At 33.9% G+C, this 15,788-nt stretch overlaps 1 protein-coding gene across 1 annotated transcript in view; it reads left to right on the top strand.

Moving 5' to 3' along the window:
- The window catches only part of kctd16a (potassium channel tetramerization domain containing 16a), a 30,322-nt gene extending 16,672 nt beyond the window's left edge, over positions 1–13,650 (top strand). The window contains exon 2 of the mRNA XM_073820565.1: positions 10,461–13,650. Within this exon, the coding sequence (XP_073676666.1) occupies positions 10,461–10,894 (434 nt within the window). The 3' untranslated portion in view covers positions 10,895–13,650. The remainder of the gene's footprint in view (positions 1–10,460) is intronic.
- The last annotated feature ends 2,138 nt before the right edge of the window (positions 13,651–15,788 follow it).

The raw sequence follows: 15,788 nt of genomic DNA, 5'->3' as shown, positions 1-15,788 counted from the left end.
TTGGTGCGATTATTCGCAAATGGAAGAAACACAAAATAACTGTCAATCTTCGTTGGTCTGGGGCTCAACTCAGTTCTCACCTCGTGGAGTTTCAATGATCATGAGAATGGTGAGGAATCAGCCCAGAACTACACGGGAAGATCTTGTCAATGATCTCAAGGCAGCTGGGACCATAGTCACCAAGAAAACAATCGGTAACACACTACACCGCGAAGGACTGAAATCCTGCAGCACCTGCAACATCTGCCTGCTCAAGAAAGCACATGTACCAATTTGCCAATGAAAATCTGAATGATTCAGAGAAGAACTGGGTGAAAGTGTTATGGCCAGGTGAGACCAAAATCAAGCTTTTGGCATCAACTCAACTCGCCGTGTTTGGAGGAGGAGAAATGCTGCCTATGACCCCAACAACATCATCCCCACCATCAAACATGGAGGTGGAAACATTATGCTTTGGGTTTTTTTTTTGCCAAGGACAACTTTTCTGACAGGACAACTGCACCGCATCAAAAGGGACGATAGACAGGGCCATGTACCGTCAAATCTTGGGTGAAAACCTCTTTTTTCCCCTCAGCCAGGGCATTGAAAATGGATTGAGGATGGGTATTCCAGCATGACAATGACCCCAAACACACAGCCAAGGTAACTAAGGAGTGGCTCAAGAAGAAGCACAGTGGCCTAGCCAGTCTCTAGACCTTAATCCCATAGAGACAGAGCATATTTAGGCCACGCCCACACAAATCCAACGCTCTCCATTGACTTTGTATTGTGGGAAGCTGCCTCCTTGTCAATTCTGACTTATAACAAAGAACTGAACAATGTCTAAAAGCTGCTATGTGACAATGTGTACAGTAAACAAGCTAAAAAACACAGATATTCATTTTTATAAGCTGTCGACCCAAAAAAATAAGTGTTTAAGGACACAAATAGTTGTGAATGTCAGGGTATTTCACATTGAGCCATTCGGTTGGATAATTTCTCCAGCAAAAGGAAGGTAAGGAAAAGGAGCACTGACATAGACCAATAAAATGTAGTGGTTTACATACACTCTTAAAAATAAAGGTGCTTCAAAAGGTTCTTCAATGCCATAGAAGAACCATTTTTGGTTCCACAAAGAACCATTTCTTAAGGTTTCTTTAAGTTTCCCCCGAACTGGCGTAGTTCTCTGAGTAATGTGACACATTGCGCTCTACTTTTGTGTCCTTAAACGCTTGTTTTTTGGGTCGACAGCTTATAAAACGTAGTTTTGGGTTTCTAGCTTGTGTACTGTACACCTTGTCACATAGCAGCTTTTAGACATTGTTCTGTGTTTTTGTTATAAGTCAGAAATTACAAAGAGGCAACTTCTCACAATACAATGTCAATGGAAAACGCTGGATTGTTTCCCCCTCAGTGGGTGTGGTTTTCCGATTATGACGCAAGTCTCTATAGAAAATCTGTGGAGGGAGCTGAAGATTCGATTTGCCAAACGTCAGCCTCGAATCCTTAATAACTTATAAAGAGGATCTGCAAAAAGGAGTGAGACAAAATCCCTCCTGAGATGTGTGCAAACCTAGTGGCCATCTACAAGAAACATCTGACCTCTGTGATGGCCAACAAGGGTTTTGCCAACAAGGGGTCAAATATGTATTTCACTCATTAAAATGCATATCAATTTATAACTTTTTTCAAATGCGTTTTCTGGATTTTTTTTGTTGTTATCCTGTCTCACTGTAAACAATAAACCTACCATTAAAATTATAGACTGATCATTTCTTTGTCAATGGGCGAACGTTCAAAATCAGCAAGGGATCAAATATTTTTTCCCCTCATTGTATGCTATTATTATCTCTTTCTCACTGATGAAAAATTGGAGAAGCATGAACCTCAATTTAATCTCATTAGTGTAGGAAAAACAAATCAGATATTAAAGAATCTCATTTGTGATGTCTGTTTCCTATGGAAGAGGAAATCAAGTGAAGTAAAAAGGAGATAATGGGTCTTTATTTCTAGGCCTTGTGACTTCCAGTAGACATAATCCATAATTAATACCATAGTTTTAAGCAGTTTAACATCTCTGAAAACTTTAATGCACAGATACGCAGGAAGCATTATGACTGCAGGTCATAAATACAAATACATTAGTTGCCGCCCATATTGGCATCAGCTGCTTCATGTGAGCATCAGAAGATCGAGTGTTAATTAAAAATGCATAGATGTGCGTCACACTATTTTTAGGAACGGCAGTCTGCGTTAGGCTGTAGTGCTAGCAAACACATTACGCCAGGCACGCCGCTCAGGAGAATTGCTATCTGAAGCACTCTCAGGCATTTAGACGCGATGCATTGTGGGTAGACGCTGGTGGGTGGTTGCCCCTTGTGATGAGATTGTCTCTGCTCGAGCCCGGTGCCAAATGCATCTCTCAGGCTTGTGTAATTCATGAGAAGGCACTCACATACGGTAACTGATTTAGCTCTGCAGACAAGCCCCGACCGTAATGGGCCTGCAATATGATCCGTGCAGTCGTATACTCTGTAGTCGCTCGCAGATCAGAAGACACAGGATGGGGCTGGATGCAGCAAAATGCAATCAATTTCTTGTCTGATAGAAACTGCAGCCATAAGCTCGGCTAGTATTAATGGTAAACAGCAGCATATTAGCCTAATGTCCTGCTGACCGAGGCCATTTGATATTTACCGCTTACAGTAATACCAATAAGCAATGATCGTGGAATGCACCGTCGTCTCCAGATCTTCACAGACTCACGAAAAAGCTCCAACTCGGCTTATTTACTCGTGGACCCACCTGTTTTGAAACAATCCTTCAGTAAAAGCCTTTCTATTCAGCCTTACATGCTGCAGAATAGTGTTACCTGACTAAAATACCTTGATACTACTACTGAACCAATACTACGACAAAAACAGAACAACAGGAAAAGTAACTGAATAATATATGATCCAAACTATTAAAAAAGCTTTAAAGAGGTCATCGGATGCAAAAGTAACTTTTACATGTTGTTTGAACATTAATGTGTGTTGGCAGTTTGTGTACACAACCACCCTACAATGATAAAAACCCACCCAGTATTTTTTTAATCTTTAAAAGCAATATCTCCTTTTTAAAATCAGGTAATTCTCAGCTTTTTGTCGGTGTGACGACACACAGACAGAGGCCACTCCCACAATAGTTGATTGACATGAGCGCCTTACCTTAGACCCGCCCTCACCGAGCTGAAACGGTCCGACTCCGATAGCCATTGTGCAGGAGAAGACAAGAATGTCTCAGACTGAACAATTGTGTTGTTTTGTTTTTGGCATCTGAGCCTCTGAAGACGCAGAGGATAACATTACTTTCGTTTTTTAAAAGGAAAGCGCCTATCCCGATCTACATATGTGTCTATGTTCGTGTGAATCATTCGTGATGCAGCTTCACCCACAGCAGAAGTGAGTATGAGGTTTTTTTAATGCATCTTTGCAAATGGCCTTTCTTAATAATGTGCTTGTTGGCAAGTTTTGCCACTAAATTCGGCTAAACGTGGCTAAAGTAAACATTACGGCTTACAGAGAGGGGCGGGGCGAGCAGAGCTCATTTGCATTTAAAGGGCCCATGCAATTAAATGAGTTGAGTTTTTGCAGAGCTGATTTTGACAAGGTAAAGGATGTTTTTTTACACTAATATTGAGAATTTTTAACTAAAGTATATTAGAGACTTTTCATTAAGACCCTAAAGAATCATATGAACTTGTGGAAAATGGGCATTCGAAGACCCCTATAAAAAGATTTTTTTTTTTTTTTGCCATTTTTGATATTTTATCTTTGCTATTAATAATAAGAACATAGATGCAAGTAACAAACTGAAGAACAAATAAAATAAAACAAGGCCAGAAATGAAATAAACAGGGCCTTATGAATTGGTTTTATTTCTTCCCATATTCCGTTTCTTTTTTTCCAAAATTCCGTTTTTTCTGTTTAAATTTTTCACTATTTTAATGGTTACATTAAAAAATATTAATCAAAAAGTGTCTAACTAAAAGTATGTCTAATAAATTATGAAACTCACACAATTTAACATCAATTTATTAAAGTTGAACAGAATTAAAATTTTTAAGGCCCTATGAAATATTTTTTATTATTTTTCTCAAATTCAGTTTTATTTTTTCAAATCTTTTTTTTAAAGATTAATTGGTTTAAAAAAAAAATGTATTATTTCTTTCTTTTTTTTCAGAAACTCTGTATTGTGTGCATTTACAATTTTCTTGTAAATAAATACTGGTAAATATTTTTTTCTGGTAAATATTCCTTAAATATAGTTTTTATTAGTAGTAGTACCACTATCATTACATTAAGTATATTTCTGTCAAAGGTAAATCAAACTTTTATTTTGACGGGCTGCTATAAAGACCTTTACGTGCACAATTCATATATAAATAGGCAAATTCCATGATATTCCACTTTATACAGTGAATTAGATTTTTTTATGAATAGATCCCGTGATTCTGTAGGCATTCTCCACAACGTGTTAATCGTATAGGGCCCTAAATAAACTGTTACTCAGGAAATACAGCTCTTATCAAATTGCATTCTTAAAGTACCGCTACTAGTAAAATGTGGAAATTGCACCGTTTTTAAAAGCCTTTTTACCTTTTTAGTACCGGTATATCGTGCAAAACTACTGCAGAAGATGAGAGATGGACAGAGAGGAGAAGTGGGTGCAGAGGAAACTGGAGAACCTGCTTTAATTGTTATGCAGGGAAATGTTCTGCTTATTCTGGTGTCAGATTCATGGGCTCCTATTAGAAAGCCACTTGCAATCGCACCACCTTCAATTAGCCCGTTATTGCATTCAGTAAAATGTATTTGCAGCTCAGCTGAATGATTTTGTTATTAATCAGGATAAATTAGCCGCTTTGGAGACACAATGAACACAAATTATTGCTTCTGAGAGTCGTATTTAGCTAATAACGATACTCAGATGTAGAATAGCATCCCTCTATGCAGATGACGTCTCGTTGGTGATTATTCTTTGTAATAGTATGTCAAGCTGATGGGAAAGGGGTTGAAATTCTAGACGTGAGTGAAAGAAAGAGAAACACCAATAACAGGAAGGTGGAGATACGGTGACCCCTGGGGAGAAAACGTCGGACTTATTTTATCGAGCCTCTGTCAGGCTATAGGTAACTGCGTGTTAGGTTCTCAAAACCACAATTGCCATTCATAGGGATTGGACTGAGATGAATATACACACCAGTGTGCAAGATTATACACATAGTTTGATTTGGGTGGGTGAATCTCTTTCTGCAAATGTCCAGGTCATATTTCATCCCACAATTGCAAATGTAAAATTACATTTTGCATTAAGAAATGATTCAGTTTTTGTTACATTGTTAAAAAAAAAGTTTTTGAACAGTAAGATTTTTAATGTTTTTTAAAAGAAGTCTCTTTTGCTCACCAAGCCTGTGTTCATTTGATCCAAAAACAGTAAAATTTTGAAATATTTTTACTATTTAAAATGACTGTTTTCTATTTGAATATATTTTAAAATGTAATTTATTTCTATGATGCAAAGCTCAATTTTTAGCATCATTACTCCAGTTTTCAGTGTCACATGATCCTTCAGAAATCATTCTAATATGCTGATTTGCTGTTCAATAAATGTTTATTATTATTATTAATATTTAAAAGTTTTTTTTTTCAGGATTCTTTGATGAATAGAAAGATTCAAAGATCATGCACCAATTTTTTTAGAATTTTTTGGGGGGAAAAGAAATGATAGAAATAATACTTTTATTTAGCAAGGATGCTTTAAATTCATCAAAAGTGATGATAAAGACATTTATAATGTTACAGAAGATTTCTATTTCAGATAAATGCTGTTCTTCTGAACTTTCTATTTATCAAAGAAACCTGAAAAAATTCTACTCAGCTGTTTTCAACTTAATAATAATAATAAATGTCTTTTGAGCAGCAAATCAGAATATTAGAATGATTTGTGATTGGAGTAATGATGCTTAAAATTCAGCTTTGACACAGGAATAAATTACATTTTAAAATATATTCAAATAGAAAACAGTTATTTTAAATAGTAAAAATATTTTAGAATTGTACTGCTTCAGCTTGGTGAGCAGAACAGACTTTAAAAACATGAAAAATCGTATTTGCATTACTGTAAAGGAAAAGTTTTTTATGTTTGAAACTTCTCTTTTTTTGTTAAATTCATTTCAAACAAGCAACACCATTTCATTTATGAGTTTTAATGCTTTAATTTAAAGCACAATGTTTAAAAAGCCTTACTATTATTATTATTTATGTATTTATTTATTTATTTTCTTTCGCATTTCAGAAAGAAGAATTTTAATTATTTTTATATAATTTTGTATACATTTGCATTTATTGATCTACTTTTTTGCATTTTAATAAAGAGCATTTTAATGGTAACATCATTTTAATACCACACTGTTTACATTTTTTACTATTTATTTTTTCATTTATGCATGCATTTATATTATTTACATTTTAGAGAATTTTAATAGTCCATGCAGGACCATTTTACCATCATGCATAAATTCCTAACTGTTTAAACATTTTATAATCTTTTTTCATTACAATAAACAGAATTTTACGGTCTCAACTAATAATTAATTTTAACACCAAGAATTTAATATTATTTATTTATTACACTAAAGATAATTTAATGGTCACCACTAAAGATCTGTTGTAATAAAATTGTATAAATTCTTTACTTTTTAAATGTATTTTTTAATTTATGTATTTGTATATTTATGCATTACACTAATTAGAATTCTAATGGTCTTGAATTTTATCTTCCTTTTACAAAATATAATTTTTCGCTTTGATCTCGACATAAAATATGACCCGGACACGATCACAGAGTTCTTCATCCAGGATCCCTGCAGTGGGAGGTGATTTGCGTCCATGAATTGAAGGAGACACCTGGGCTGGAGGTGCCGGTGATACATGGGGCCGGTACAGGCCTGCCAGGAAACAGAATAGCTAGAGATTGGTTTGCGGTCTGCCTGTGAAGGTGAACGGGATGTCATCCATTCACAGTTTCAAAAAGTACCTCAAAGTTTGATTTTCAGACAGAAAGCATGTTCACTAATACTATTTTTAGAGCTCAGACTCTCCACCTCAAGGACTATATGAAAATATAAATATATAAATGTATTTGAACAACAGTGTTTGGTCCCTTCATTCAGCTAATACTTTGATGTCTGGAGATTTCTCTCCAGTCATAGTCTGTTTTGATCCATGCACGTGTCCATCAGATAGCAAAAGGGATTGATGCGCACGGTTATCTATTTGAGACAAGGACGCAGGCCTTTGTGGTTTTAGCAAAGTTCTTTGTCCAAAACACAAAACAGATCGATACATATAGTTCAGATGGTGATTTAAATGTGAATTCTTTATATCTTTGATAAGGTCAACTTGATAAGGTCAAACGGCTCAATGCCAAGCGGCTAGCTCGCACTCGTACATATTAATGCGTTTCACCGTGCACGTGATGCTTTTTTATTTTCAAGTTTGTGAGTTTAATATCCTTTGAGCAAATGATGCAGTTTTAATGGGCTACTTAAATGCTGGCAATTGCAATTGCAAGTTATAAAGTCATAATTCTGAGATATAAATTTGCAATTTCAAGAAAATGTCTATTTCCCTTAGAATTTGACTTTTTTACTTGTGATTGCGAGTTTATATCCCACAAGTCTGAGAAAAGAAGTCAGAATTGCGAGAATAAAAGTCAGAATTGCATGATACAATCTTGCAATTACAAAAGTTCATATTAAAGTTCACTTCTTTTCTCAGACTTGTGAGATACAAACTCACTATTGTCCAATTCCAAGGGAAATAGACTGATATTTTCTTAAAATTGCAAGTTTAAATCTTACAGTTTTGACTTTATAACTCGCTATTGCATGTGATTTATATATATAGCGACTTATAAAGTCAAATATATATATATATGTGTGTGACCATGGACCACAAAACCAGTCATAAGGTTAAATTTTACAAAACTGAGATGTATACATCATATGAAAGCTAAAAAAAAAAAGCTTTCTATTGATGTATGGTTTGTTAGGATAGGACAATATTTGGCCGAGATACATCTATTTGAAAATCTGGAATCTAAGGGTGCAAAAAAATCTAAATACTGAGAAAATCACCTTTAAAGTTCTTGAAATTAGGTTCTTAATAATGCATATTACTAATCAAAAATTACATTTTGATATATTTATAGTAGGAATTTTACAAAAAATCTTCATGGAACATGATCTTTACTTAATTTCCTAATGATTTTTGGCATAAAATTAAAATCAATCATTTTGACCCATACAATGTATTTTTGGCTATTGCTACAAATATACCCCAGCGACTTAAGACTGGTTTTGTGGTCCAGGGTCACATATATATATATATATATATATTGCACAAAGTTTAATTTCCTTTTGAACAAGTTATGCATTTTAAATGGGCTACTTAAATCCTGCCAATTCTGACTTTATAATTTGCAATTGCGAGTTATAAAGTCACAATTGGGAGATATAAATTTGTAATTTTAAGAAAATATCAGTCTTTTTTCCCTTTGAATTTGACTTTATAACTTGCAAAGTCTGAGAAAAGAAGTCAGAATTGCGAGAATAAAAGTCAGAAATTGCAAGTTATAAAGTCAAATTCTAAGGGAAAAAGACTGATATTTTCTTCATATCTCACAATTATGACTTTATAACTCACAACTGAGAGAAAAAAGTCTGAATTGCATGATACAATCTTGCAATTACAAAAATTCATAGTAAAGTTCATATTAAAAAGTTAATGTGAGTTTTTATCTCGCAAATAATGACTTTATTTTGCAACTCAGACTTGTGAGATATAAACTAGCAAATATATTTTCCCCCGTTAATTGGACTTTATAACTTGCAATAGCAAATTTATATCTCACAAGTCTGAGAAATGAAGTCAGATTTGCGATAAATAAAGACATAATTGCAAGATATAAACTCACATTAACTTTTTCATATGAACATTTTTTGCAATTGCTAGTTTATATCTTGACTTGTAGATATAAACTCGCTATTGCGAATTATTGCGAAGTCCAATTCTAAGGGAAAAAAGACTGATATTTTCTTAAAATTGCAAGTTTATATCTTACAGTTTTGACTTTATAACTTGCTATTGCATTTGATATATGTGACATATATATATATATGTGGACAACAAAACCAGTCATAAGGTAAAATTTTACAAAACTGAGATTTATACATCATATGAAAGCTCAATAAATAAGCTTTCTATTGATGCATAGTTTGTTAGGATAGAACAATATTTGGCCGAGATACATCTATTTGAAAATCTGGAATCTGAGGGTGCAAAAAAATCAAAATACTGAGAAAATCACCTTTAAAGTTGTCCAAATTAAGTTCTTAACAATGCATTTTACAAATCAAAAATTAAATTTTGATATATTTACAGTAGGAATTTTACAAAAAATCTTCATGGAACATGATCTTTACTTAATTTCCTAATGATTTTTGGCATAAAAGAAAAATCAAAAATTTTGACCCATACAATGTATTTTTGGCTATTGCTACAAATATACCCCAGCGACTTAAGACTGGTTTTGTGGTCCAGGGTCACATATATACATATATATATATAATTGCACAAAGTTAAATTTGCTTTTGAGCAAATGATGCATTTTAAATGGGCTACTTAAATGCTGACAAATTTGACTTCATAACTTGCAATTTCGAGTCATATAAGTCATAATTGTGTAATATAAATTCGCAATTTTTAGAAAATATATTTTTTCCATTAGAACTAGACTTTATCAATTGCAAGTTTATATCTCACAAGTCTGAGAAAAGAAGTCAGAGTTGCGAGATATAAACTCGCATTAACTTTTTTGCATTGCAAGTTTATATCACGCAATTCTCGCAATTTTGCGCTTATACCTCACAATTATGACTTTTATTCTTGCATTTCTGACTTCTTTTCTTAGACTTGTGAGATATAAACTCGCTTTATATAAAAAAGACAGATATTTTCTTAAAATTGCAAGTTTATATCTTACAGTTTTGACTTTATAACTCCCTGTTGCATGTGATACATATATATAATTGCACAAAGTTTGATTTCCTTTTGAGCAAATGATGCATTTCAAATGTGCTTCTTAAACGCCGGCATGAGCATCGACTGTGTAAAATGAGAAACATCCGTGCCATTAGGGGAGCATTTGTATTGGTTGAACCTCTGTATTATAAAGGGAAATGAAGAATATCTTTGTTCACCTCAGTTCTTTCACCTTTGTTATCAGGTTTCACACATCCTGATTCCTAAACGGGCCGTTCTGCAAACGGATCCCCTAAATAAAATTGCACTGACTTCCGAAATGACTCCCAATGCGACTTTTGCTTGTTTGTGCTTTGATGACATCTGTGGCTTTTGTGGCTTTGTGTTTTAAAGGTGGCCCATCCGGATGGTCGTCGTCTCACTGCGACTGCTGCTGCAAGAGCCACAAGAGCGAGCGCGAGGGCGAGAGCGGCACTTCCTTCAACGAGCTCTCCACTTCCTGTTCCGAGAGCCAATCGGAAGCCAGCTCTCCGCAGGAAACGGTCATCGTGCGTCCGGTCACCCGCCAGCCCAACATCCAGACTTTGGACCGGCCGGTGAAAAAGGGTCCGACCCCGATTCCCAGGAGAACTGACCTGCTCCGCGTTCGAAACGCAGGACCGCGTGACGTCATGGCGGGAAAGAGGAAACCAAATAAGGAGAAGATGACGCCGGAGCAGGAGCTGGAGAAGTGCATCCAGGACTTCCGACGGATTAAAATTCCAGAGCGTTTTCCGGAGAGGAAGTACATGTGGCAGTCGGATCTCCTGAAAAAATATAAGCTCTGAAATGATTTCCTGCGGGCTCGCTGAGCCTATTAGCGCAACACAACAGAGCTCTCGGCGCGCACGATGACATAATAATTCTTCTTCGCTTGGGCTTAATTGGCTCGTCTGTGTAATCATGCGGCAAGATGCACAATTAACAATTCAGTGAACCTCAAGTGACTCCTAAAGGGACAGGTCCCGTTTTGCTACCGGGCGCGATGACATTAAAGTCTAAACCAATTTCACAGCGTCTAGACGAACCTCACAAATAAAAACAGATTGTGTATATACAAAAACAAGTGTGTATTACCTGGTGATGCTCAAAGTCGGCGCACGGACAGCACTTTTGTACGGCGTTCCACCTGTAAATGCAAGGCACATATGAGAACTGTATGATTCGTATGTGAATGTGGTTTGCATTATTCAGTACTGTATAAATGATGAAGAGATTTAAAGGAATAGTTTACTTGAATATGTACACATCTGCAGGTCATCAAAGATGTAGATGAGTTTGTTTCTGTATTAGGTTTGGAGAAATGTTGCATTGCATCAGTTGCTCACCAGTGGATCCACTGCAGTGAATGGGTGCCGTCAGAATAAGAGTGCAAAGAGCTGATAAAAACATCACAATGATCCACAAGTAAACCACACCACTCCAGTTCATCAGTTAACAAGAAAGAAATCTATCATTAAGACATTTTTTAACTTCAATCCATTGCTTATGGAGTCCATAATAACGCCAGAATTGCATGATATAAACTTGCAGTTACAAAAAAGTTCATATCTCACAATTATGACTTTTGCAACTCTGACTTCTTTTTTCAGATTGTGATATATACATTTGCAAATGTAAGAAAATATCAGTGTTTTTTCGCTTAGAATTGGACTTTATAACGCACAACACTGCAAAAAATGCTTTTCTTACTTAGATTTTTTTGTCTTGTTTCCAGGCAAAATATCTAAAAATTCTGAAATCAAGTAGGATTTTCTCAACATGTTAAAATTAATGTCTTGTTTTAAGAAAAAACAAGTCAAAATTAATTGTGTTTCTGCTTGAAACAAGCTAAATAATCTGCCAATGGGGTAAGCAAAATAAACTTGTTTTCTGTTTTAAATAAGATTAATTTGCTTACCTCATTGGCAGATTATTTAGCTTGTTCTAAGCAAAAACCTAACGCTTAATTTTGACTTGTTAAAACTTCTTAAAACAAGACAAACATTTTTACTTGTCGAGAAAATCCTTCTTGATTTAAGAATTTTTAGATATTTTGCCTGGAAACAAGACAAAAAATCTAAGTAAAATTCTAAAAAATATAATTGTGAGTTTATATCTCCAAGTCTGAGAAAAAAGTCAGAATTGCAAGAAAAAAGTCAGATATGTGAGGTATAACCTTGGAATTGCGGAAAAAAAAGTCAGAATTGTGTGATATAAACTTGCAGTTACAAAAAAAGTTAAGATTGTGAGATATAAATTTGCAAATGTAAGAAAATATCAGATTTTTGTCTCTTAGAATTGGACTTTATGATGTGCAACACTGCAAAAAAATGCTTTTCTTACTTAGATTTTTTGTCTTGTTTCAAAAAATTCTGAAATCAGGTAGGATTTTCTCGACAAGTAAAAATTATTGTCTAGTTTTAAGAAAAAACAAGTCAAAATTAAGTGTAATTTCTGTTTGAAATAAAATTATTTAGCTTACCCCATTGGCAGATTATTTTGCTTGTTCTAAGCAAAAACTTGCTTAATTTTGACTTGTTTTTTTCTGAAAACAACCAAGTTCATGCTTGCTTATCTTGCTGACTTTTATTCTGGCAATTCTGACTTCTCTTCTCAGACTTGTGAGATATAAACTCGCAAATGTAAGAAAATATCAGTTTTTTTTTCATTAGAATTGGACTTTATAACTCGCAATTGCAAGCTTATATCTCACAAGTCTGAGAAAAGTCTTCAGAGTTGCGAGAAATAGTCATAATTAACTTTTTAATATGACTTTTTTTTTGTAATTGCAAGTTTATACCTCACAATTGTGACTTTTATTCTGGCAATTCTGACTTGTGAGATATAATCTCGTAATTTTGAGTTATAAAGTCCAATTCTATCAGAAAAAAATACACATTTTCTTACAATTGCAAGCTTATATCTCACAATTTTGACTTTAAAACTCACTTTTTGTTTCATGTAGAAATACATTTGTTTTTCTGTAGTATTTACTACACCACAGAATCATTTTTATTAGTGTGGATTTATTTATTACAAACACTTTTGGCTTCTCAAGATGGAGTGGTTTGGATTATTATGATGTTTTTATCAGCTGTTTGGACTCTCGTTCTGAGAGAGGATCCATTGGTGAGCAAGTCATTTCCTAAAAATCTGATAAAGAAACAAACTCATCTACATCTTGGAAGGCCTGAGGCTGAGTAAATTCAAAGCATATTGATATTTTCGGGTGAACTGTTCCTTTACCACAAATTTACCCTTTATTTAAAGAGTTTAAAACAGCACAAGTGAGTATGTTTCTGCGGTAGACAGATGACAATGCATGTTATTTCACTCATATAGAGTAATGGCTCATATCAATGAACGCATTTAGTTTGTGATGTGGTCTACATTATTCACAGAACATCATTCACCATTCATTCAAACCCAGAGGAAATACATCAACAGGATCGGACTGAAATATTAAGCTGTTTCTGTTTGTCATTGTGACTTTTGATTTCGCTTGTGGGTATACGAGGATGTTTTGTTCTGAATGTGCAATGAATCATTAAACAAACTGGGTTTAAAATACAGTTTGTTCATTCCAGTTGGTACAATCCTGACACATTGCAATGTTGCACCTCTCTCAGTAGGCACAGCATTTGAACTGGATTCCTGACAGAAAAATCAAGAGCTGCTTGTTTCTTATTTGTGTCAAATGAATATACGTATGCAAATCAGATGGAAGATGCGAGAGGGTAAATTGTCTCTTCGCGAATGTGGCAGATGACCTTACCCTTCTCTGTGAATTTAACAGATTATGAGCTTTGCTGAATCTAATACTAAACCACCAGACAAATCTCTCTGCAACAGCCCTTACAATATTCAGCTGATTTCAGATGTAAGGCAGTGTAATTCTGCATTTTGCTGCCTGATGTATTAGTTTTCTCTTTTTCTGTCAGTGTGAAGGAAAACAGTTGATAAATACGTGCATCATTCACAAGTACCATTTTTAACTGGCTATTTTTAGCCATCAGATTCTGCTTGCTACATCTACAACAGAAAAGCTTTGGGGCTGCAGAAGCATGACAGACTTGAAAAAGTTTATGCCTATATTGAAGACAAATCACAAATCTATTGAAGCTGTTTCCACCACTAAATAAAAAAATTCTAACTTCTGACTTTTTTTTTTCACAATTGTGTGATATAAACTCCCAGTTGTAAGACTTGCAAGTTTATATCTCGCTTTTTTTCTCAGAATTTGCAATATTATATTTCCCAATTCTGATTTTATAACATGCAATTGTGAGTTATAAAGTCATAAATGTGAGATATAAATTTGCAGTTTTCTTTTTTTAGAATTGAACTTTATAACTTGCAATTGCAAGTTTATATCTCACATGTCTAAGAAAAAAAAGAGTTGCGAGAAATAGTCATAATTGCCAGATATAAACTTACATTAACTTTTTGATATTAACTTTACACTTTATATCATGCAACTCTGACTTTTTTTTCACAATTCTGACTTTTCTTAGACTTTTGAGATATAAACTTGCAACTGTAAGAAAATCTCAGTGTTTTTTCTCTTATAATTGGACTTTAAACAAGTCTGAAAAAAGAAGTCATAATTGCGAGATATAAACTCGCATTAACTTTTTAATATGAACTTTTGGTAACACATTACAATAAGGTTCATTAGTTAAACATTATTTAATGTACTAACTAACATTAACTAACCATGAGCAATACATTTGTTACTGTATTTACTAATCTTCATTAACGTTAGTTAACGAAAATACAGTTGTTCATTGTTTGTTCATGTTAGTTCACGCGGCATTGACTAATGTTAACAAGTTTTTACTAATGTATTAGTAAATGTTGAAATTAACATCAACAAAGATTAATAAATGCTGTATAAGTTCAGTTCATTATTGGTTCATGTTAACTAATGTTTACTAAGGAACCTTATTGTAAAGTGTTACCGAACTTTTTTGTAATTGCAAGTATAGATCATGCAATTCTGACTTTTTTCTTGCAACTACGAGTTATAAAGTCCAATTCTAGGGGAAAAAAATATCTCAATTTTGACTGAGAAAAAAAGTCAGAATTGTGAGAATAAAAGTCAGAATGGCATGATATAAACTTGCAATTACAAAAAAAGTTCATATAAATGTTCAAAAAGGTAAACTGCAACTTTCACACAATTCTGACTTTTTTTCACATTTGTGTGATATAAACTCTCCATTGTGAGAAAAAACGTCGGAACTGCAAGATACAAACATGCAATTCTTTTTTTAGACTTGCGAGTTTCTATCTTGCAATTTTGACTTTTTTCTCAGAATTGCAAGTTACAATTCTGATTTTATAACATGCAATTGTGAGTTATAAAGTCATAAATGTGAGATATAAACTTGCAATTGTCTTGTTTTCGCTCTCTTTTGAGATATAAACTTGCAACTGTAAGAAAATCTCAGTGTTTTTTCTCTTATAATTGGACTTTATAACTCGCAATTGCAAGTTTTTATCTCACATGTCTGAGATAAAAAAGTCAGAGTTGCGAGAAATAGTCATAATTGCGAGATATAAACTTGCATTAACTTTTTAATATGAACTTTTTTTGTAATTGCAAGTTTATATAATGCAACTCTGACTTTTTTTTTCACAATTTTTACTTTTCTTAGACTTTTGAGATATAAACTTGTAAATGTAAGAAAATAGTAT

This window comes from Garra rufa, chromosome 16, assembly GCF_049309525.1.
Source record: "Garra rufa chromosome 16, GarRuf1.0, whole genome shotgun sequence".
Classification (NCBI taxonomy): Eukaryota; Metazoa; Chordata; class Actinopteri; order Cypriniformes; family Cyprinidae; genus Garra; species Garra rufa.
Note: the sequence above shows the minus strand (reverse complement) of the source record. Positions and strands in the feature narration are given on the sequence as shown.